The sequence below is a fragment of the Malaya genurostris genome, chromosome 3 (genome assembly GCF_030247185.1).
Source record: "Malaya genurostris strain Urasoe2022 chromosome 3, Malgen_1.1, whole genome shotgun sequence".
Lineage (NCBI taxonomy): Eukaryota > Metazoa > Arthropoda > Insecta > Diptera > Culicidae > Malaya > Malaya genurostris.
The window spans coordinates 61276138-61301560 of NC_080572.1; the positions used below are offsets into that span (position 1 = coordinate 61276138).

At 36.3% G+C, this 25423-nt stretch overlaps 2 protein-coding genes across 4 annotated transcripts; both read right to left on the bottom strand.

Annotated features, from left to right (window-relative positions):
* Positions 1-14370: 14370 nt before the first annotated feature.
* LOC131434946 (acyl carrier protein, mitochondrial) lies at positions 14371-15484 on the bottom strand. Of its 3 annotated transcripts, none has more exons than XM_058602282.1 (3): positions 15174-15484; positions 14969-15076; positions 14371-14666 (listed from the first exon to the last, which is right to left on the bottom strand). In XM_058602282.1, the coding sequence occupies exons 1-3, from the start codon at positions 15330-15332 to the stop codon at positions 14487-14489; spliced, it is 447 nt and encodes a 148-aa protein (XP_058458265.1). In that variant the 5' UTR covers positions 15333-15484; the 3' UTR covers positions 14371-14486. The 3 variants fall into 3 exon arrangements, with proteins under 3 accessions (XP_058458265.1, XP_058458264.1, XP_058458263.1); XM_058602281.1 differs by having other exon boundaries at positions 14969-15079; XM_058602280.1 differs by lacking the exon at positions 14969-15076 and adding an exon at positions 14798-14923 and having other exon boundaries at positions 15174-15479.
* Positions 15485-16329: 845 nt separating this feature from the next.
* Positions 16330-17843, bottom strand: LOC131434945 (WD repeat-containing protein 74). The gene is made up of 4 exons (XM_058602279.1): positions 17627-17843; positions 17344-17575; positions 16515-17282; positions 16330-16446 (listed from the first exon to the last, which is right to left on the bottom strand). Exons 1-4 carry the CDS (start codon positions 17712-17714, stop codon positions 16350-16352), a joined length of 1185 nt encoding a protein of 394 aa, XP_058458262.1. The 5' UTR covers positions 17715-17843; the 3' UTR covers positions 16330-16349.
* Positions 17844-25423: the final 7580 nt, after the last annotated feature.

Consider the following 25423-nt stretch of genomic DNA (forward strand, 5'->3'; position numbering starts at 1 on the left):
TTTCAAATGGCTGATGCTAACATACCAGTGTCAGATGGCTGACCAGACCTAAGACAAGACCTGACAACTGGCTTCTTATTCTTCCTTCCGAATCATCCTCTCGTCATTTTCGCCCTGTAGAATAAATACCAACGTATCGGCTACAGTGTAGCCATATTTACAGATTTTTTTTAATAACTATGCTAGGAAAAAAATATTACATTTAAATTTTTAGACTTTAGGTTTTTGATTTGAAATAAACATAAAACATGTTTTAATGAATGCATTTCTTTATTATATATTAATGCTTAAAAACAATTAATTGAGCTTTGATGACAAAACACGAAATATCTCATGTTGAACGAAAAATCGAATCCATTGTTGATCTATTACCGGATCTTTTGGAAACCGGAAAAAAGTCAGGTTTGGATAGAAATGCTTAATGCGACCACAGTGTGGAACACAACAGTTCATTCTTCTCGTAAAACTAAACACACATTCGAGTTTACACTAATTTAACAAATCTTTTATGGTTACACTTTAATTCACTAAAAAGAAAAACGGCTTGATGCCTATTTTAATTACACAGTCCTGTCACTATAAACATTTATTACCAATGAAATTGAAAAAAAAGTGAAGCATTCTCCGAAAATTTTCATTTTCATTGGTGAGCTAAAATTATACATTTTAATAAATTTGTTTTCTGATTTTCTTTATACTTGGCATCATTGCTCGCGTACCCTGCAAAAGTTTTTCCTTTTCACAATGTGCAGGTAGCAACATCAAAATCAGCCAATCAGAAACTGGTCCATTTTGGAACAAAAGCAGCCCCCCCAGATGTCAGGTCTTGTCTTAGGACCAGACAACTGGCTTCTTTTTCCAGAAAAATATTTCTCTTCTTATTCCGGTTGCTCCCTGCTGTAAATAATAAATGCCTCGCGATCACTGTTGCCAGTAGAGATAATTATTCATTCTGAAAACTTTCTCCCCCTATAACATGCAATTATTTATCATTTGAAAACACTTAGACAAATGTTATATCGGTCAAAAATATAGCTCTGGATTCATTTTGATCAGATGTTTGTTTTGAAGAAAACGTTTAGTTGAAACAGCTTAATAAAATTTTTCTAAAACACTCAATTTTGGGTAATTAATTTTTGCAGCTTTATTAACTAAAGTATTCAACATATTCTATTTGAGAAAAATAATAACATACAGAAGTATCCAAAGATTCGGTGCTATTCTCAACCAACATAATCAATATTCTCGTCAATATGACACTCCGTGATTTCAGGCTTTCTCTTTGTATCATCCAGTGATTGTTAAATGTACTCGTATACTTTCCGCATTGACAGGACTTAAAAACAAATTGAACTTAAATCCTATTGAAATTAATAATTTTGAAAAGATGACCCGAAAAATAAAATATCCAATATCAAGCTACATTGTTACGGACGATACTGACAACACTTTTTCTACCACCCTGCAGTAATATTGATTTCAACAACTTGTACTTGCTTATGCCAATTTCAACCAATCACGAGCTGGTCCGAAATTGGTCCTAAAAGTGGATTAACAATTGTCAGGTCCTGTCCTAGGTCGAACCTAGTTTCGACTCCAATTACATACTGCCAAATGTATGGATTTGACAGTATATGGGGTAGGAACTGGGTTAGATTTGACTTCAATCGAAGATGACATTAGTCTGCTTATTTTAATTTTACTATGCTCTCCCATATTGTCAATAAGTATTTTGTCTACAACTGCACAGGTTAATTTCTTTGCTGAATCTAGGCAAAAAAAATGCCGAGATTTGCACAGCCGAGTGCTCGTCAATCGTCTCGGCCAAATATATAATTACTGAGAATCTCGGCAATTCAAAATTTATTAACTGTCAATTATTGCCGAACTTGTCCGCAGAAATTTTATTGTTAGTTCGGCCGACGACACGACCAGGCACTCAAGTTGCTACGAACAAGTTACTAAGGAGCTCCAAGGAAATAAACAAAAATTTTGAAGAAGTGTCAATTGAAATAATTCAATTTTTGCGGCCTCAGCGCCACTTTATAGTAGCAACTTAAGAAAGTTAAGCATCCAAATTCTACAGCCATAATCAGTGCAAGATATAGTAAAGGTGAGTGCTTAAATTTTATTTGTGAGCTATGAATATAGGAATGTTTTGTTTTTGCTCCTAGAGTTGGACATATACAGCCAGTAAGAGTCACACCAGATATCTTGTCCATACCCAGAAACTAGCATCTGCCTTCCAGCAACATCTGCCTGAATCACGTGGAATCTCGGTGCACGTGCGCAAAGTAGCTGATCTTGAATGTATTTTTTTCAATAATGCAACGAATTTTAAGGACCGTTATCTTGCTGAAACCAAACCCAAATCGATAGCGCCTCGCTGATGTATCCGGTGAGGGTAAAGTAAAAATAACCAGATTGAAAAGCTAACGAAACTGCCAACATTTCGGATTAAATTTTTTGAATTGTCACTTTGGGTGAGATCATCATTTAACGTTCGTATACGAATCTTTTTTCATTGTTCAATTTTATGTTGATTTACCCGTTTGAATCGTTTACAAACGTTAATTGGTGACATGTATCATTGTACATTTAATAAAATATTAAAAATTGACATATTTCAATGCATTGAACAAATGAGAATGGAAAGAAAACGCTCATAAATTATTGACTAAATTTATTTTATACGAATACGGGGCAGGGCAGTACATTTGATCATTTCAAGATCAGTTCACTGCTTTTTGAATATCCTATTCCTACTAGTAGAATTTATCGTTAGTAGCATGGAATAAGTGAGTTCCAAGTCCGTTAGAGTATATTCTTTCCAAACACAGCAGTACTCTGTAGTCGTAAAAATCGACTAATTTGTAGTCGCAAATGTGATTTGATAAAAGGAACACGCAATATGGTGCATCTCTTTATGCATACATCACGCATCAAGACCGACTGATTGGTCCACTTCTATGACAGGTAATGATGCTGGAGAACTTGCAATTTACTGAACAGAAGGGATCTTCCACTCGAGGCAGCCGTTGAATCCATTTTAAGTTTTCGTAATAAAATATCCATTTTGCAGTTTGTTTTGTTTACATTGCTCAAACGACGACACGACCAGGCCGACGACACGACCAGGCACTCCGTAGAAAAATCAGAATAAAAAGTGTTCGTGAGCGATTTACCGCCAGTTACCAAAAATATAGCGACCCCTTGTTAATCATTGAAAAAAATGTTTCCAGCAACACTTTTCTTGTTGCTATAAACTAGTTACCAAGGAACTTTTGCAACACAAATGAACAAATACAAAGTCTTCAGATTAATGAAGTATTCGCAGGGCTTTGCACGCAATTTTTGTCAATATGATTAAATAGGTGAGTAAAAAATTCCATTGTTTAATACTGATCAATGAAGTCTACGTGATGGCTTTCTCAATACTTAGCAGAGAACTGACTGTTGAGTCGATGACTGACGTTTTACAAAGAGGGTTTATTCAATTAAGTCGAGTGCTTTTATAGCGACTGAAATCTGGCAACTCATTCGAGGTTTATATCTTTTTACCGTATCATTTAAGCCGACTGAAAGGGTGCTATATACATATTACGAACTACTACAATTCTTGCCTCTTCAGTTAATTAATACAATCCTAAACTTTTAATACATTATGTACATTATATAATGAAACGATTCATTTTATATACAAAATTTGATAATATGAATTCATTGGTAAACAAAATTTTTATCTTTTTTCTTAACTTTTAATCTACTCGAACGCCTAATGTTAGGCAATGATTTTTGATCACTGGATAAGCAGTTCTTCTGCTGGCCATGTTCGACCTCAACTGGAACTTGTGATTTCCGAGTTTCGATGATCTCCTCCGACGAATCAAATCCATCAAAAATGAACGAATCCATAAAAATCTTCATCATTTTGCTTGTTGCGCTGCTTTGCGTTGTGTTGGTTGATATCGTCATCCTCACGTCTTCGCTTGCTCAGACGGACTGGCGGAAAATCGCCAAAAATAACTGACGCTCTCGACCGATGCTTTCCTTCCGCCAAACGGAGTTGATGCCTGTGAGCTGTCACCAAACGACCACCGAGCGAGATCTTAAACAAAATTTTGCGCAATCCAGACAAAAAAAAATTTCCTCAAAAAAAATATCTCAGCTCGGGGTAGCAGCGAAAACGGCACCGCAGCAGCAGCAACCAACAAGCAGATTGTCGTGTATCCAAAATCTGGCTTTGGGAACGGTTTTTCCCAGTATCCAAAAATCAGAATATTTCCAGAGCAATTTGCGCTCAAAATCCTCCAATGCCGGTCACGCAGACAAATCCGCAACGCAGCGGCCAAATTTCCGCGCTCTGCCTGGTGACAAAAGAACAAACAATAAGTTCTTTGAATTTGATACAATTGTGAATAAAATACGTTTACAGATATCACAAACAAATTTAGCGATATTATAAAATTCAACAGAACAAAGAAAATCTACCTCTTTGTATTAAAAATTTTAAATAAAAAAATTGATTTCCAATATAATTTGCCAACTGGTATAATGGAATCCAAAATGGCTTACAAAAGAGGCAAATAAAACCGACGCCACCGACTCACCTGCAAACAAAATGTCCAGCACCCCAAGCGTTTTAAACACTATTTTATCACCAGCGCACTACCGGGCAAAATTATACCCCCGGATTTTATATATCTTTTTCGCTTACTCACTACCGGGTAAAAACTCCCCCCGGATTTTATTAAAAAATTACTTTTTCTCGTCGCCACTGAAGTCTACGTGATGGCTTTCTCAATACTTAGCAGAGAACTGACTGTTGAGTCGATGACTGACGTTTTACAAAGAGGGTTTATTCAATTAAGTCGAGTGCTTTTATAGCGACTGAAATCTGGCAACTCATTCGAGGTTTATATCTTTTTACCGTATCATTTAAGCCGACTGAAAGGGTGCTATATACATATTACGAACTACTACAATCAACATTACATTCTTGTAAAAAAGTAGAAATAATAAAAACCATATTTTTTCTTTGTATGTTTGCGTCAGTGCTCTATAGTCATACCACGAGTTACCAAGCGATCGAATAAACTGAAGCAAATAGCCTTTACCGTCAGATACGATTATCTGCTAGAAAGCACATGCAATAAATCGAACAGAATGCAGACTACGACCATGGCAAGACACCGTTTTTTTCTGATACGTACAAATACTACATATCCACGATAACAGCTACTCAAGCCGGAGAAATTCACTATTCAAGAACCCATTTTCAAGTATAAAACATCATAGACCCAAGACAATTCCTGCGTAACATACACACATTGGGGTTCGGACTGAAATTTTTCACAAAAAAGTACAAACACCAAACACAACTCTGTGGCACAAAGAACCAGATACGATGGTCATTCGCTGAGATGAAATCTACCTTACAATTCTTTGTGATTTTTTAAGAAATTTTTATTTTATTAAATGACTAACAATAACAATTGAGAGTTTCTTATTGTTTACTGTCTTGTGTATTGATTACTAAGCCGTTTATGTTGAATGATATCCGGAGAGCTCAGTTTCGTAAAACTGATAAAAACCGTTTAAATTGTGCCGCAATAATTCGAACTTTCATTGAAAAGAGTAAATTTGTTTAGTTTCACAATAATAATTAATTATATTCTTCAAATGATGATAAACAATTATAGGTTGTATTAAATTTAGCAATTTAAAAAGGCTTCTTCCAATATTTATTTGCATTACTATGAAAAAACGTTTTTGATTTCGTATAAATTCACGGGATCAATATTATGCTTCGCATTATCGTACATAGGAACCCGATCAGTTCGACTACTGGGCCGTAGTTGAGGATTTATTTCCCGAGCAAAGCTAGAATTCCAAGTTTAACAAATTTACTTTCCCGCACATGGATTTCTCCTGCTCTCCTCCGTGGACAAGATGAGACCTACTACTTCTTTCATACCAAAGTGTATGATCTACAATATAAAAAAATCGAGTTAAGGTCCGTAGCAAAATGGTAGTTCAAAGCTAATATCTACGAATGTGCCATTTTGGTTATATTTTTGTGATAATTCTGGGCCCCGGTGATAATATTGAATATTGAATATTTTCTACCGCTTCTGATTCACAAAAATCTTATCTCCTTATGATTCTTAAAAATTACGTGTTGTTTTTCTTCTGAGATTTTTTTAAATATACTCCAATGAAACAACATACATACGTAACCATGGATAACTGTTATTTTAAATCAACAGTTTTCGACAATTGTTGCCAGTTTCAATAAATTTTCAAGCAATTTCGTTTTGACATTACCAGTTACTGGGGGGTAGTTAAATTTGCGATACAGTTTTTATAGACGAGTGGCAGGTCGTGTCGTCGGCTCAAATCTTCAATGTGCAGTAACCAAGGATATGGTTACTGTTATTCAAAATCAATAATTTAGCAACTTGTGTAGCCAGTTTCAATTTTTTTCAAGCGATTTCATTTTGACATTACCAGTTACTGAGGGGTGGTTAAATTTGCGATACAGTTTCGATAGACGAGTGGCAGGTCGTGTCGTCGGCGACGTGATGCTTTGCAAAATTGAAAAGAGACATTAGATGACAAGTGTCTCACCGAGTTTCTGTTCGAAATCTCGGCAAACGGATTTGCTGATTTCGGTATATTTGTTGTTTACTGTTATAATATTATGCCAAACTTCGGCAAAAGTACGAGTTTTACTGAGATACCAGCACATTATCTTAACGAATCTCGGAAAAGAGCATGTGAATTACTGAAAAATCAGTAAAATGTCATGTTGCCGATGTACTTCGGCATTTCAAAATGCCGAGCTCGAGAAGCGGTTTGAGTGTGTGTGTGTGAGTGTGTGTGTGTGTGTTTTGATTTGAATTCGATTTAACTAGCTCCAAGCCCCTTCAAATATGAGTGAATAGAGTCCTTTGAATCAAGATTGTACGTATGAATTTGCTTGTGAGCCTTATTTTGAATTACGTCCTATTCGTACTTTTTCTATCGAATTTCATTAATATTCGCAAAAGTGCTAGTAAAATCAAAGAACATTTCAATAAAAGCTTCAATAAAAAAACAATACGCCGTTATAGTTTTGCTTCGATTAAAGATGCTTTATTCACCCCGATTCTGCAATCCAATAATGTCACTCACTTTTCTCGAAGATGGATGAACCGATTTCCGCAAAATTAGATTCAAATGAAAGGTCTCATAGTCCCATACAATATTCCTGAATATCATTTGGATATCGACTTCCGTTTCCGAAATTACAGGGTGATATGCACCAAAAATGTGGAAATAATGCATTGGAAATGTGAAAATAATGTCACTCAATTTTCTAGGAGATGGCTAAACCGATTTTCACAAACTTAGATTCAAATTAAAGGTCTCACGATCCCATACAAAGTTCCTGGATTTTATTTGGATTCGATTTCTGATTCCGGAGTTACAGGGTAATATACACCAAAAATGTGAAAATAATGTCACTAACTTTTCTTGGAGATGGCGTAACCGATTTTTACAAACTTATATTCAAATGAAAGGTCTCACGGTCCCATATAATGTTCCCGAATTTCATTTGGATCCGACTTCCGCTTCCGGATTTACAGGGTGATATAAACTAAAAATGTGAAAATAATGCATTAAAAATGTGAAAATAATGTAACTCACTTCTCTCGAAGATGGCTAAACCGATTTTCACAAACTTAAATTCAAATGAAAGGTCTTCCGGTCCCATACAATGTTCCCGAATTTCATTTGGATCCGACTTCTGCTTCCGGAATTAGAGGGTGATTTGACGAAAAAATGTGAAAATAATGCATTAAAAATGTGAAAATAATGTCGCTCACTTTTCTCGGAGATGGCTAAACCGAGTTTCACATACTTAGATTCAAATTAAAGATCTCATGGTTCCAAACAAAATTCCGGAATTTCATATGTATCCAACTTGATACGGTGACATGCACTAAAATATGGAAATAGTGCATTCAAAATGTCAATATAATGTCACTCACTTTTCTCGGAGATGGCAGAACCCATTTTCACAAACTTAGATTCATATAAAATGTCAATTTTCATTCGGATCAAACCCCTGGTTCCGAAGATAGGGTGCTCAGTATGAGAACGTCAATTTTAGGAATACTTTGTTCATAAGCTACCTCTTTATATTGGCTAGTGTCTTTCTCTAGTTTGCAGATCATGAGACTCTGTAACCAAATAAACCATTGATAGTCCCATAAATGATTTGCTGAATTTTATCACATTTTTTTCCAAAATTAAAATCATCATAGAGAATCGTAAAAACATGTGTAGCTCATATTAGTACACCCGGGTAGATGGCAAACAAAGATCAAAATAATAACAAATTTTACCAGCATATCTTGTCTTGACGTTTCTTTGCTATCATAGCGATATTTGATATTTTCTTGATATTTCTTCTAGAGAATCAAGAAATTGTACAATATCTGTTTAGCATCTAAATTAATTATTATATCTTATTTCGTTATTGATGAGTTATTACAATTTTATTAAGTACCATTGATCCAGTAGTTCTATCTTCAAATAAAATACAATTGAATAAACTGCATCAGAATCAGATAAGAGAAATTCTTATATTATTTTATTCTGAATGCTAGAATATAAAATAACTGAAAAATTCTTCTTCTCTAAATATTTTGTTTTTGGTTTGATATTACAATGATAGAATTTTATATTTTGTTGACTTTTTCCCATGTAGACTTTGTTATGAATTTTGAAATTTTAACTCATATCAAACGTAATAATGTTAATTTCTACCATTGAGATGTTCTGTTTTAATAATAAAATTTATTATTGGTTTGCAACCCGGGCATGGTTGAATGAACCGAATATCACTATGCCGATATCCAGCTTTTGGTTGTGGAAATACCAATAGTAGTAATCAAATATAATAAAATGTAGCTCACTTTACTTTCTCACATATGATTGAATAGATTATTACTAACTTAAATTCAAATGTAGTATATCAATGTAGCAACAATTATGCAACAGAAATCTTCAAAACTAGTTCCTAAACTTTTTTACCTTGTTGTATTTCGTGGAATACAGGAGAAAATGAAAATGAGAAAGGCATCATTATACCACTAGGTGGATTAAAACAGGTTTTCTTTATTTATGTCGGTTTTTCTTACCTTTGGTCATAGTCTATATCGTGTTTTACCTTCATTCCAGTGGTTCTATTCAACTGTGTTTTGTAAGTGTCTTTTGTTGTCATTCTACTTTATTTCCACTACGTACTTTCGCTGACATGTTATTCCTGAAATGTAAAAGTTAGTTGTACGCAGTGTTGTTTGTGTCTTATTCTTATTCTTGTCTTGTTCTTATTAATAAATATTGTTTGTTCATCATGTTTCGTGTGCTCAGTCATCCACATAAAAAAAGAAAAGAAAAGAAGACAAAAAAGGATTAGTGGTTTTTTAATGACATCTTTTTAAGGCCGCTCATCATGGTTTGACGGATGAGAACTGAATATATACGTTTTTATTTAAATGATATTAACACTTGAGTTTTTAATTTTTGATATTTTTCAACATTATCTTAGTATTTCTATATATGTAATCAATTATTAGTATTACCAAATACAAATAATAATACCCCTAAGTCCCATATAAACGAATCGCCAATGTTTGGTTCACAGCATGAACAAGTAAGCCTAGCAAATATCTCCCTTTCGTTGCGATAGTGTGAAAATGTGAAAGGAGATCGTTTCTGGCAACGCTTTATGCTAGTTGCTACGGTGCAAAACTAACTTGTTTGTTTATCGCTGCTGTATTAAACTGCAACAATCAGTCTAAATATCGCCGGCTAATAAACCGAGAAGCCTTCGAAATGGTGAGAAGTTGCTTAGTAGAGGGATGTGACACACGAACAGGGTCGTCCGAAATTTCGCTCCATAGTTTTCCTAAGGATAAAAATATGTAAGTAATATGTTTACATATTTTTCACTATAATAAACAGTAACTATAGTGAACTTGTTCTTACCCTTCAGTGTTGCTAGTTTTATAGAAAATTCGTTAAAGTACATTGTCACTCTGACAGTGTATCATGACAATGTACCGCACGATGCAAAATGTGTCCTTGAAAATTTGTCGGAGTACTCCGTATTATAATTTGTATTTGGTATTACTACAGCATGTTCACATTTCGTTACCTTTGGTGGATCCTTGACAGTGTTATCGACGACACGACCTGCCACTCGTCTATTAAAACTGTATCGCAAATCTGACTACCCCTCAGTAACTCGAAATGTCAGAACGAAATTACTTGAAAATTTGTTAAAACTGGCAACTCGATTTGATAAATTATTGATTTCGAATAACAGATACCTTGGATACTGTTATTCAAAAACAAGTTTATGTAGATAAACAAAACTAACTCCGAATCGATATATACCAGTCGCGCATTTTACTACTTTGCCTAAAAACAAGAATCGGCCCTTAAAAGTTATGTGAAACGCTATGTTTTTGCGATACGGATAAGTTATATTATTTTATTTGCACCACCAGTGCACCATGCACCGGAAATTTGATACCAAAGCAGTTACCAATCAACTACATCATCATCTCACACCATTAGAAAAATTCAATAATGAATTGAAACTTTTGCATAGTTTTCATAAAATCTTTAAATTATGCGACTAAGAATTTCTCCTAAGATCGTATCATCAGCATTACTATTTTTTCGCGCCATTGAGACAAACTTTTGTTTTCTGACTTTTGCTAACCCTAGAATAGTTTTAGTATGACATCTGGATAATTCTTGGAAAATTCTCTTGAGAAGACTTGAAACGCATCTCCAATAAAGATCTTCATGGAAAACAATCAAGCTTTCTAGCATGATTTAGCAGAGAAATAACATAAATGAATGCATTTTATTGTTACTGACTCAATGTATAAAGGATATTTGAAAATAGCTTAAATTTAATACTGGTGTTTGAAATCGACATCACAGAACGCAGCAATTTCATTATCGTTCTTTTCCCATTGATTTAAACTTCTGTAAGGGTTCTTCTAGTGTTACGAAATAATGTTTTTGGTCTCAATTGAATGCATAATAAACGAAATAAACATCCTGCTCCACGTTTATTTTTATTTTTAGAAACAGTAATTTTTCTTGATTATTAGCAAATACACATTATAATAAATTCAGTTTCGTCTTGTGTCCATTTTATTGCAACAGATTTGGAAATATGTGGCTGCACACAAGAGAATAGATCGCTTTATTCCTAAATTAATCCTTTTTTTCTTGCATTTTCGTGGCTTCTGACAATGGAACGGGATAGTTTTCAATTTGGTTTGTTTATTTCTATATATGCGGTTCCTTGACAAATAACGCATAGCAACCAGAACAGTGTTGCCTAAAAAGAATAATTTTATCATTATCAAGGGGCCGCTATATTTGTGGTAACTGACGGAAAATCACTCACAGACACTTTTTATTTCGATTTTTCTTCGGAGTGCCTGGTCGTGTCGTCGGTGTTATCATCCTTAGGCCCTTTTCAACATCTGGTGTACACTGACTCACAATCGAAATGTATCACGACCAGAGATGCCAGATCTGCAGATTTGTCTGTACGTCTGCAGATTTCGTACAAAGTGCTGCAGACATTTTATGTTGTGCAGACTTTTGCAGACTTAAGAAAATCGAGTTTTTCGCCGACTTTCGTCAAAATTTACAGACTTTTGAAAATGTCGCGACCTTTTTTTTAGCTGTTTCAAAATCGGCAAACTAAAGTCCCGAATCGGTTTCACGTTGGACGATTTTTTGGACATTCATGGGAAGGATTATAACAATAGAATGTCAGGATTATAACAATAGAATGTCGAAATTGCTCTTTATTAGATCCGTGTAGAACCACTGATGGTCCAAAGATAAACTTAAGAGATAGTTATCTGTGATTATTCATATATGGTGCATTCATCAGTCAGTTTAGCGTATCATACTTTATAGAGAAATTGCGGCCAGCAATTTTTTGGGATATAAAGAATTTGCAATTTTTACCTGTTATCACGACCAATTTAATACAACGCACCCAAGGGCACGATACAATGTATATTGTACATACACACAAAAACACATACATACATACACACAGATACACATACATACATACCTACATGTATTCCACAAGCAAGTATCATAACATTGAGTTTCAATTTCTATTCTAATAGTTTCCAACTAAAATTAGTGTGCCAATTAGAGATGGGCAATTCGCTCCTGAGCTGTTCCAGTGAATCGAATCTTTAAAGTGAGCTGACAGCTCACAGCTCTTTTTAAAAGAACCGCAGCTCACCAGTTCACAGCACTGGTAAGGTGGTAACAAGCTACGAGCTGAACGGATCTTCGGCTCTTGAAGAGCGATTTCTAAATGAGAAGAAATGTTCTACCAAATGTGCATCTATCCTTCTTTAACAGATTGAATGAGATATTGTCAATAAGAAATCTTACCTCTCACTCAGTAGGGTAAGGTACATTCAGGGATGCCAACAAATGTGACATAATAATGATTCACACACAAATTAGTTCGCATAGCATTGTTCTTTGTGCATTAATGATTTCGATCATGCATATGAAAGAAAAACGGAGTAAGAGAAACGGCGCAAGAAAAACGGTGCAAGAAAAACGGCGCTCAAAACTAACCTTCAGTTCAATCTAAATGAGCTGAAGAGCTGATGCATTGAATCGATTCACTTTAGTGAGCTGATCGGTTCGGAGCTGCTCACCGGTATGAGCTGTTTCGCACATCTACTGCCAATAGTCATCTCATCAGTCGAGTCCAGCGCTGCCAACTATACCGATTTTTGGACTCGATACAGGAATCAGCGCTGCCAACTATACCGATTTCTCGGTATTTATACCGATTTTTGGACTCGAAACAGGAATACAGATATGCTCTCTCAAAATACCGATATTTCAATTTTCATACAGATAAATACCGATTTTCAGTTTTTGTGTTGGATTTCATAGGGGTAAACCAGGTTTTTTTGGTCGCAAAATCAGTTTCCGCACTAAATCGATGTTTGATATTTTTCGAGAAAGATATTGTACAGATAGATTTTTCCGCCAAATACAGATTTTTGGAAAAAACAGTTGACAGCAATGACAGGAATACAGATATACTCTTATTTCAATTTTCATACAGATAAATACCGATTTTTTGTTTTTGTGTTGGATTCCATAGGGGTAAACCAGGTCGAGCGACCTTTTTTTTTTTGGTCGCAAAATCAGTTTCCGCACTAAATCGATTTTTGATTTTTCGAGAAAGATATTGTACAGGTAGATTTTTCCGCCAAATACAGATTTTTGGAAAAAACAGTTAACAGCACTGGTCGAGTCACCATGTTATTTTACCGATTACTCGACTTTCAATAAAAGAAAAAGCGCATAAAAGTAGTTAGGAAATTATTCAATATTGCTGTTTTAGTTACGCAAAATGCTCCAAATTATATGTTACTCTTGAAGTTAATCTATCAAACAGAGATAACAAATCTCACTCTAACTAATGGTTTTCGTATATGAAATGTCTAATGGTTTTGAGATGAATAGGGGTGCCGTTACCCAATTTCTATCTCTTCTATTGGTCGATTGTTAGTCCTGAGCTGAAACGATAGCTTTTATTACCGTTCTTGCATGTACTTACTCTTATATTTCACTCACACATCAGGCCTAAACGACACATCCTCACAATATACATCCCTCTTCTGTATTTCGATCGAATCGGATTTTTTGAACGAATGTAAAATGTTGCATTCTGTAATTCGATCGAGTTACAGAATGCAAAATTTCGTATTCGATCGAATCAATCCGATTCGAACGAAATACAGAATCGAGGTGATAAACTGGATGAACTATATTATTTTATTCTGTTCTACAGTATTCCATGGTACACACACCACCAACAAACGTCAAAGATGAACCTTATTCACCGTTCAACTGTTCCGTTATCGTATGAAACCTGACTTGGGTACGTTCATTTCATTGATTCTTCGCTTCATACTAGTAATAAGGACCGGTAGCTCATTTAAGCCCTACCGGCCTCTCCTACCCCGGATGTTGGAGCGTAATGCAATCAACATCTTATCCAAGTTGTTTCATATCTCATTTGATAAACTCGATAGTTAAAATATTAGTAATGGTATCTGATGTTTGCAATACCGTCAAGCCAACCAACCATGGGAGGGATTTGATGAAACCTGCATCTTCTCTTTTTTCTTTGCTGTCACTAACTAACTAACGTGACAGACTTTGGCCAGCGATGGCCCATCTTGCCCAAACCTGCATCTTCTGTAACGAAAACAAAAACTGACAGGGTACAGTTTGTAAAATATTTTATTTTAAACTAAATTCTGCAGTGTATTTCTTTCGTTATTTTTTAGATGCAGCTACCGGGCAGCAAAAAATTCAACAAGGTGAGTATTTTTCACCATTTATTCATAAATATCTTCCTTGTCGGCGACATATTGCACTACATCAGCCGGTCTGAAAAGTTTCTCTGCATCACTATCGGGAATCTCGAAACCAAACTCATCTTCCATGGCCATTATTACTTCCACATGATCCAACGAATCCAGACCAAGGTCGTTGATAAAATGCGATTCCAGTGTCAACTGCAATGAAGGAAGTTTTAAAGTTAAAAGAGATTTCTTATCTCTCCTCATGGCAAATCGGTCGGCAACCGAAGAAACACTAAAATGAAGCTGCAGGTATTACAGTAACATCCTGAACACTCCACACGTACCTTCTCCGGGTTGATTTTGTCGTATAGTTTCAACACAAGTAGAACGCGTTCCTTAATCAGCTGCAATGTAAGCGGTTCCTTAGCGCTGTAGTTTCTAGTGAATTCTAGTTGCCTACAACCGATTTGCTATGTTGGGAAGAGATTGAAAGAAAAACAAAAACATTAGCGCACCTTATCGGCAGTAACTTTATCGTAAGCAGCAACAACTTTAAGAACTCGCTCCCGAACCTCAGCTAACTTGGGCTTAGAGGAATAAAATCGCAAAACATTTTTGCTTTCCTGCTGTTGAAACAATACCAGACGGTAAAAGGAATAAAAATACAGATCATTACATAAAACGTTCTTGATCCAATCTAATCAAAATTTGCCTACTAACCTCAAAGCGACAGAGAAGCTGCCGTGGCTGCACCAAGAATCTTTGGCTGTTATTTGACTGCTGCAACGCAGATGTAGAGATAGAGCGAATCGCAAGTGATGGGACCAGTTTTGAATTTCGACGAATTAAACCACGGACAGTATGTATTAGAGATGCCATTATGTATAGCTAATCTTCCCGGTGGTCTGCAGAGCTTCAGAACTACTGAATGCACGGATTCACACTCGACAAGAAAACTTCGCGAGACTCGAAGAAAATATTCTTCCAGAAATACGGGTCAGAGTGGTCTAGACAAGTTATATAATTTTTGATCAGTGACAGTTTACGAAGATGCCGGTTTGGCTGAGTACTGTCATCAACGTTTTATTCGATAACTAGTGTTGTCTTGTTCAGTCCAAGTAAAAATTCATACTGAGATTAGGGATTCTTGTGCGTTTGTTGAACGGCATATTGGACGAAATACTCATTCAGTTTGTTGGAATGGTTTGTTAATTTTTTCTACAAATTAAATATGAAAATGGCGTATTTTCTACATATAAAACGAAATTGTGTTTATTGTTTTTATTCGAAGTAGAAGTCAGTAATTTTCTAAATTCTCCAAAAAAAACTAGGCTAGCTCAACTCAAACCCCTCACATTTTAAATGGCTCAACAATGGACTCCTGCCTGTCGAGTTCATTGAACGAAAAAAAAATATGACGTGCTTCAATGGACTGTTTCAAAATCGGCAAAGTCCCGAATCGGTTTCACGTTGGACGATTTTTGGACATTCATGGGAATAACGATCGAATGGATGATTTTTTTTACAGGATTATAACAATAGAATGTCGAAATTGCTCTTTATTAGATCCGTGTAGAACCACTGATGGACAAAAGATAAACTCAAGAGAAAGTTATCTGTGATTATTCATACATGGTGCGTTCATCATGATACATTTGAATAGAACGAAAAATAACGCCACCAGTCCAGGAAAAATAACGCTGATGTCGAATCATTCGAAAAATTTTAGGTCCAGTTTAACGCACGGATGTGTTAATAATTTACTCCCCCATTCATCGAATAGAATGTTCATTCACCAATGAGGACGACTAATTTGTTTATTTCAGCAGCATTAGCCATAGAAAATTCCCATAATATTTACAAAAACAAAAATTTGCTATAGTTGGAAAACAATGTTTATTCAGTGTTTGTTTTTCTCTTTTTCGATTTTTTCAGCTTCGACGGATTCTGAAATTCAGAGTCGTTTTTGCGCTTTTTGGTAGTTTCGTTTTCCCTGCAATTATACATAAATAACAATTACTTGAATGAAATTGACAAATATTTTCCAATATTCATACTCACTTCACGGTTTGCATTTTGGCAAACAAATCTTCATATTCTGAATCGACTTGATCGTTTTCATTTTCTTCAATCATTATCAAATCATCATCGTCCGTTTCCACGACAGCCTTTTCTTTGTAGTCTGTGCCCAAGATTTGAGTCGGTTTTGATTTAACATAACATTGATATACCATCGCCGTTTTGTGAGCATGGTGAATCCGAACATATCTATCCAAACATGATGTGAAAAGATAACTTCCAGTGGCATCTATGTCAACACTAGTGATTGTTCCGGTGAATCCTTTGTACACGTGGATATGATTTTTCATTTTTCGTATATCAAAAGCACGCATTCCTACAGTGGTCGTTCCCGCATACAGATACCCTCCGTTGCCAGCTAGACATGTGAAAGATAGTTGATCATCTGGAGGACTATAAGCCTGCACTGGACGACGTTGCACTCCTCTTAGATCATACACACGTACATATCCATGCCGTGAACATGATGCAATAGTGTTCCGATCCAAAAACAAAACATCGTTTTCCCAAACTGGTTGCTCCAGCTCCAACATATCTTTCCTAACGTTTTTGGCAGCAAAGATTACTTTTTGATTCTCTAAATCCCACACTTTAATAATTTGTTTAAGATTCTTTCCGCCGGTCACCATCAAATTTTGATCTTCACAACAGATTCTAAGCTTGGCGAGGTTTTCACCAACAGAGAATTCGGTAGTTTCTGGATACCTGACGATTTTCACTATGCCTTTGTCTATACCAGTAACTATACAACTAACAAACGATGAAACGGTATTAGGAACAAAAGATTTTATCTTTTCTATGATCAACATACCCATCTGACCTGCCGAGCCCAACCACTTCTCCATCGCCTGCCTCAAAACTGGACGCAGCGACCTCGCTATCAGAGTTGAATACCTTCACGTAGTGATTAGCTCTACCAAGCAAAATTTCAGTTTGCTCCTTGTTACCGAATGACATGCACGTTACCTTAGATGTCTTATCCAACGTTTCGATCTGTTGAAGATTTGTTTGGAGGTATGGATTTTCTTGGAAAGGTTCTAGTTCTGAAACAGACATTATCATAAACATGCACGTGGTCAGCAGATTATACTTACTTTTGAATGAACCTGTGTGAGTTCCAACGTAAATAACATGTTTCCCACTGTATGAAGAACATTTCGCGTTGCTCGTAGAAAATTTCATTGTGCTCACTTGACTATAAATCGGTGAAACAATTCTAAACTAAATTAATTTTTACTGAATTCAATATAAACAAAAATACAGCATTTTCTGATAGATTGCAACCAGAGATGACAGGTTTTATTTTAAAATATAAACTGAATTTGACAGATGAAACTGTAGGCTCCGTTCGAAATCTCCAAAAGTGGGTAATATTATGTCAACTGTGATTACTATATGCTACACTGAGAAAAATACTATAGTAGCCGTAAACTGTTTGTCATGATCATTTCAATTATATGCTTAAATAGTAGCAACGGCCATGATATGAGATTATTCACCATCTATATTGTATGAAGTACTAGATAACAAAAACTATAACTTGAGAAGACTATTTGTATTTATGACTTTTCTGGTATGGTCATTCTAACAATGGTTGTACAAATATTACCATGAGTACATACCCAAGTAACCATATGCATTATATCACTGCACATTTACAACTCTATTTTTACATTGTTAATGTATAATTACACTAATACTACATACTTTAAAGCAATGTGCATTAAATTTGCATTCAAAACGTAACTGAGCATTTTTTATTATATTACCTTCCGTCGTGCTATATATCGACATTCAAAGCTATATTTCGGAGCAACGAAACTTTAATAATAACTATAAGAGAAATAATCTTATAAGAGTCTAATAATCGCCCTTTCCAGCTTTATAACAGCATTGTAAAAACATTTGTAACTCCGTTGCATTTAATCAAATTTTACGCGAATTTTTAAAGTTGAATTAATGTGAAGTTATAATGCGTCGTGGTTACTTGGGTATATAGCTGGCTGGAAGATTGTGAAGTTTGAAAACACTATTTGACCCGTCCCTTGGGCCAACAGTTTCTTGGAAGTCCTGGATCTACTACGAGGACGACATCGTTGACCTGAATCGGCTTGACATCTCCAAACCACTTTGCACGTTTAGTCAGCTCCGGAAGTGGAGGCTCCGGCGAGATCCCTGGAGCACCAGTTGTTGGCAGTCGAAATAGAAGTTTTCCGGATTTCAAATAAGTGTATTTCACTAATATTAAAAATTTCCTACAAGCGCAATATAAGTATGAGTTTCAACATAGTTCAGATTAGTTCAAAGTTACTCACGTTTAGTACTCCTATTTCAAATTACTTATCATCAACGGTAGTACCGTACTGTACTGCGCTTAAGGTTAACTGACAAATGAAATTTTTATGGTAGCTTAAATTTTGATTTAAAGTACTACTAATGATTCTTACCCTGCACGTAGATACTAATTGTATCCCAACCTAAAAAACTCAGATCAGGCTTGAAATTAAACACACGTGTAATAAACTCTAATGGTGTAACTGCCGCCATTCAATTCCACTGTTCTCCTGTACTTGCTGAAACTGCAGTCTCACTAACTTTGACGTCTAGTTCCTGACCGAGAACTAGTGTCGGAGAATGTAGAAAACACTGCAAACGTAGACCGAGCAATACACAGTGAGATGCGCCGACCGAGGGGTCGTGACAACCTGAGCCAGCATTCCAAGGCAAGTTCACTAAGGTTCACCAAGCAGAAACAGTTAAAGGTGCGGTTGCAGATTCTGGAAGAAGAACGGAAACAACAAGAGGCGGAAGAGGCCAGTAGGCGCGAGTATATAAGTAATCGTCATCAGTTACCTAAGGAATTGGCCGAAGAAGAAGAAGAAGATGAGATTGAGACAGAGCTAGAAGATGACCGTGTTTCTCAGTGGTTAAATGAGACCGCTGCTAACGACGACGTTGTTCCGCAGGGTTCAAATTTATTACAGCCATCCGAATCAGTTGATGCCTCACACGTTACCAGTGTAGTAGAATCAGTCGAACGAATGCAAGTTTCTGATCAGTTTTCGTTTAGAAGTTGTGGAACCAAGCAATCGGGCGTGTACCAGCGACAACCGGATAAACACTCCAAATTCATTCCCAATCAGCGGTCCACTCCGAGACAAGACACCTTCGGTACGAATAACGGTAACGGTATGAAGCTTACGCAAAACCAAGTTGCAGCCCGACAAGCCGTGTCGCGAGAACTTCCAATATTCAGCGGATCACCGGAAGAATGGCCGTTATTTTACTCTACGTTCACGACAACTACTGATATGTGCGGGTACACTGCGGAGGAGAATCTGATACGCTTGCAGAAGTGTCTAAAAGGTAAAGCGCATGAAGCCGTTAAGTGCCGTTTGATGCATCCGACAAATGTTCCTGGAATCTTATCTACATTGAAAATGTTATTTGGCAACCCTGAAACTGCAGTCTCACTAACTTTGACGTCTAGTTCCTGACCGAGAGCTAGTGTCGGAGAATGTAGAAAACACTGCAATGTAGAATGTAGAAAATCCGCAAATGTACAAAACGGAAAAATATATAAATTAAGTGAGGGAAGAGATCTCGATATGATATAATATGATATGTTCAATGTGATGGCGTTGCTGAACTGAAGATTGATTTTGCTCCAAGCTGACCAAAGTGTAGAATTGTAATTGTAAAATTCACTGTTATTGTAATTATTTTTTTAATTTATTTAGTTTTTCGACAGACGTACTTACAAACGGAACATTCTCTGTAAAAATATAAATAAATCATTTTCCAACGATCAGTTAGCTTTAGCATCGTTATGAGATTTTAGAAAGTACTCCGCTCTTCACCCTACATAGGACAAAGCGGAGGAAAAAAGTTTTGGTCTAGTTATTCAGTAAACAGCGCATAAGATAATTCTACCAAATACTATTTGTGTGCGAGTGACTTTTTACATGTTCATGTTTGTTTGCTTGTATCAAAGCAAAAAATTAAGTGTATCCATCATTTCCACTCACATACAAAAAGAAAACAGCATTTAGACTTATAAAAAGGTGAAATAAGTCTAAATGATGTTTTCTTATCATATACCATCTTTTTGAAAAAAAAATCCGATGAATATTTCGAATTTGGTTTCGATTCCGTTTTAGGAAGTGTATTCTCAGATCAATATTTGATGACTCCGCTGTTGACTGATTCTGATTTTTGTTTCCTAACTACAAACGAAAGAGTGAATGAAAGGTATTATCACAGACTAACAGACATGACAGTATGAGTAAATTCTTATAAAAATAATTTTTCGTGATGCACTAGTTCCACCTATATTGTACTGCGCGAACTATTTACTATCGGTACACCCCTTGTGTTACGTAAAAGTTTTTTCACTAGTTGGTTTCCCCTCGTTTGTCAACACCGATCAGCTGCTTGCAGGGATGCCTAATTTCATCAAAATTTTTGAAAATGAATCGTCACAATAAATTATTGGATTACGTTGATAATATATTTAACTTTTTCGCGATGTTGGAAGGTAACCATTTATTTGACTCAACGTTGTTCATCTAGACTATTTTTTATTGTGTTGGTAGTTTTCACCCGAAATTAAGTGGCGGCAGACCAGAAGCAAGTAAATATTGTAACAAAACGGGTTCGATTTTGTATTGCGTTGGATGATGAGAAGTAGGCATAATTCTGTATATAGTTTTGGCAATATGTATTAAATCTGTATCCTGCATGAAATTCGCATGGACGTATACAAATCAATACATTACAGGTAATTCTGCATGAATGGCAACTCTGTTGGTAAATGAAAAAAATAAACACAGTATAACAGATCGGCTGAAAAGTTCGTATCGTTTCTATAAGAGGGCGCCACTAGAATTAAATCCATACCATTTTCAGTTAGTACCAACCTTCAAAAGATACGTGTATAAATTTGACAGCTGTCTGATTATTAGTTTGTGAGATATTGCATTTTGAGTGAAGCTACTTTTGTTATTGTGAAAAAAATGGAAAAAAAAGGAATTTCGTGTGTTGATGAAACACTACTTTTTGATGAAAAAAAAGTGCCGCCGATACCAAAAAATGGCTTGATGAGTGTTATCCAGACTCTGCACCGGGCGAAGCAACAATTCGTAAGTGGTTTGCAAAATTTCGTACTGGTCATATGAGCACCGAAGACGATGAACGCAGTGGACGTCCAAAAGCGGCTGTTACCGATGAAAACGTGAAAAAAATCCACAAAATGATTTTCAATGACCGTAAAGTGAAGTTGATCGAGATAGCTGACACCCTAAAGATATCAAAGGAACGTGTTGGACATATTATTCACGAATATTTGTATATGAGAAAGCTTTGCGCAAAATGCGTGCCGCGTGAGCTCACAATCGATCAAAAACAACAACGAAAAACCATGCTGAAATTGAACGAATTGGGCTTCGAATTGCTCCCTCATCCATCGTATTCTCCAGATTTGGCCCCCAGTGACTTTTTCCTGTTCTCAGACCTCAAGTAAATGCTTGCTGGTAAAAAATTTAGAAGCAATGAAGAGATAATCGCTGAAACTGAGGCCTATTTTGAGGCAAAGGACAAATCGTACTACAAAAATGGTATCGAAAAGTTGGAAGATCGCTATAATCGCTGTATCGCCTCTGATGGCAATTATGTTGAATAATAAAAACGAATTTTGGAAAAAAAATGTGTCTTTCTATTAAACGATACGAATTTTTCAGCCGAACTGATAGATGACAGACAGGATGTTTTTGATAGGGTAACGTGGCGCCATCATGACACATGTGAGTACTGTCCCAAATAAAGAAATATTCGAAATGACCGTTAAAATGATTGAAGAATCTAATTTGAGTATCCTGTCTGTTAGTCTGTGGTATTATCATAAATAGCTAGTAATGTCATTTTCGCTTAATGCTAAACTTAAGTTCAGAGCTCGGACAGCTGTCATACCGTTTGTATGAATCCTGTTTGGGACCTAGTCAGTTTCGAAAGTTTTCTATAACCCCTTATACCATGTTCACATTAGCGCTGATATCACTGGATATACCGAGATGACATGCATAATGCATATCATGTCGAAGTGTTCACATGTGATCGAAATGATATCGTTTGACAATCAAGTTCATATTGAATGTTCTCATTAGAAATAAGATCAATAATATTGCCTCCCAACGCCAATATTCGTTGAAAAAAATCAAAATTATAATGATTTTGTTTTAGACTGTTAAGACGTAAAGCCGCCTTGAGCTAGTTTTAATATGATCAGTATCTAACGGGGAAACAGATTGGAAAACCGACATGTGAACACAATGATGTAATGAAAACCGCGAAAATGTTACCGCAGAGACGGGACTCGAACCCGTAGCTAACTCCTAACCGGGGGAATTGTTTTACCAATTAAACTTCCCTGCATATGAAAACACATGAAGAGAAAGTCCAATTGATTGGACGAAACTAAGCATGCTTCGCTCTACTTAGCCACTACGGTATTCACTTACAGTCCCGTATCGACGGAAACAAATTCAACAGAAACACATACAATGATCACGAGTCTATTTCTACCCATCTGTTTTTGCCGCACGATACTGATTTGAGACTTTTGTTTTTGTCTATTTCGCTATCTACGGGATAACACACGATAGTTTCATCCATCGATTTAATGGATCTCCACTAGTGTGTGGTAGCAGCAGTGACGATTGTGTGATCTCAAACACAATGGTAAAGGTAGACAAACCTTTTATTGTCCTTCAACGATTTTGTTTTAGACTGTTAAGACGTAAAGCCGCCTTGAGCTAGTTTTAATATGATCAGTATCTAACGGGGAAACAGATTGGAAAACCGACATGTGAACACAATGATGTACTGAAAACCGCGAAAATGTTACCGCAGAGACGGGACTCGAACCCGTAGCTAACTAACCGGGGAAATTGTTTTACCAATTAAACTACCCTGCATATGAAAACACATGAAGAGAAAGTCCAATTGATTGGACGAAACTAAGCATGCTTCGCTCTACTTAGCCACTACGGTATTCACTTACAGTCCCGTATCGACGGAAACAAATTCAACAGAAACACATACAATGATCACGAGTCTATTTCTACCCATCTTGTGTTATCCCGTACCCATCGTGTGTTATCCCATATTAATTATTTCTACCCATCGTCTCAAATCAGTATCGTGCGGCAAAAACAGATGGGTAGAAATAGACTCGTGATCATTGTATGTGTTTCTGTTGAATTTGTTTCCGTCGATACGGGACTGTAAGTGAATACCGTAGTGGCTAAGTAGAGCGAAGCATGCTTAGTTTCGTGCAATCAATTGGACTTTCTCTTCATGTGTTTTCATATGCAGGGTAGTTTAATTGGTAAAACAATTTCCCCGGTTAGGAGTTAGCTACGGGTTCGAGTCCCGTTTCTGCGGTAACATTTTCGCGGTTTTCAGTACATCATTGTGTTCACATGTCGGTTTTCCAATCTGTTTCCCCGTTAGATACTGATCATATTAAAACTAGCTCAAGGCGGCTTTACGTCTTAACAGTCTAAAACAAAATCGTTGAAGGACAATAAAAGGTTTGTCTACCTTTACCATTGTGTTTGAGATCACACAATCGTCACTGCTGCTACCACACACTAGTGGAGATCCATTGAATCGATGGATGAAACTATCGTGTGTTATCCCGTAGATAGCGAAATAGACAAAAACAAAAGTCTCAAATCAGTATCGTGCGGCAAAAACAGATGGGTAGAAATAGACTCGTGATCATTGTATGTGTTTCTGTTGAATTTGTTTCCGTCGATACGGGACTGTAAGTGAATACCGTAGTGGCTAAGTAGAGCGAAGCATGCTTAGTTTCGTCCAATCAATTGGACTTTCTCTTCATGTGTTTTCATATGCAGGGTAGTTTAATTGGTAAAACAATTTCCCCGGTTAGGAGTTAGCTACGGGTTCGAGTCCCGTCTCTGCGGTAACATTTTCGCGGTTTTCATTACATCATTGTGTTCACATGTCGGTTTTCCAATCTGTTTCCCCGTTACATACTGATCATATTAAAACTAGCTCAAGGCGGCTTTACGTCTTAACAGTCTAAAACAAAATCGTTGAAGGACAATAAAAGGTTTGTCTACCTTTACCATTGTGTTTGAGATCACACAATCGTCACTGCTGCTACCACACACTAGTGGAGATCCATTAAATCGATGGATGAAACTATCATGTGTTATCCCGTAGATAGCGAAATAGACAAAAACAAAAGTCTCAAATCAGTATCGTGCGGCAAAAACAGATGGGTAGAAATAGACTCGTGATCATTGTATGTGTTTCTGTTGAATTTGTTTCCGTCGATACGGGACTGTAAGTGAATACCGTAGTGGCTAAGTAGAGCGAAGCATGCTTAGTTTCGTCCAATCAATTGGACTTTCTCTTCATGTGTTTTCATATGCAGGGTAGTTTAATTTGTAAAACAATTTCCCCGGTTAGGAGTTAGCTACGGGTTCGAGTCCCGTCTCTGCGGTAACATTTTCGCGGTTTTCATTACATCATTGTGTTCACATGTCGGTTTTCCAATCTGTTTCCCCGTTAGATACTGATCATATTAAAATTATAATGATTGTTTATTGTCACTCTCAAAGTGACGTTCATAAATGAGTGCGTTCAATGCCATTATCCGTATTGCTAGTTGCGATTTTTGACAGCTCGACATGATATCGTACATGATATCCCGGATATCATGCCAAAATGTTCAAAAAACTTATTTCCAAGGTGACATATGTGTTTCTGAACGGATGAAAAAAAAAGAACTGCCAGTCTTTATTGCACTAAATAGGTTTGTGCAAAACGACGTATAGAAAATAGATCACATAATAAGTGAGAAG

What these genes read in the sequence shown, in the direction of transcription:
- LOC131434946 (XM_058602280.1), bottom strand. Translation starts at nt 15,332, where the DNA reads ATGGCATCTCTAATACATACTGTCCGTGGTTTAATTCGTCGAAATTCA. An exon ending in AGCTTCTCTGTCGCTTTGAG is followed by an intron (nt 14,924 to 15,173) that starts GTTAGTAGGCAA and finishes TTCCCAACATAG; the next exon opens with CAAATCGGTTGTAGGCAACT. An exon ending in ACAAAATCAACCCGGAGAAG is followed by an intron (nt 14,667 to 14,797) that starts GTACGTGTGGAG and finishes CCTTCATTGCAG; the next exon opens with TTGACACTGGAATCGCATTT.
- LOC131434945 (XM_058602279.1), bottom strand. Translation starts at nt 17,714, where the DNA reads ATGAAATTTTCTACGAGCAACGCGAAATGTTCTTCATACAGTGGGAAA. An exon ending in GGGCTCGGCAGGTCAGATGG is followed by an intron (nt 17,283 to 17,343) that starts GTATGTTGATCA and finishes ATCGTTTGTTAG; the next exon opens with TTGTATAGTTACTGGTATAG. An exon ending in GCCAAAATGCAAACCGTGAA is followed by an intron (nt 16,447 to 16,514) that starts GTGAGTATGAAT and finishes GTATAATTGCAG; the next exon opens with GGAAAACGAAACTACCAAAA.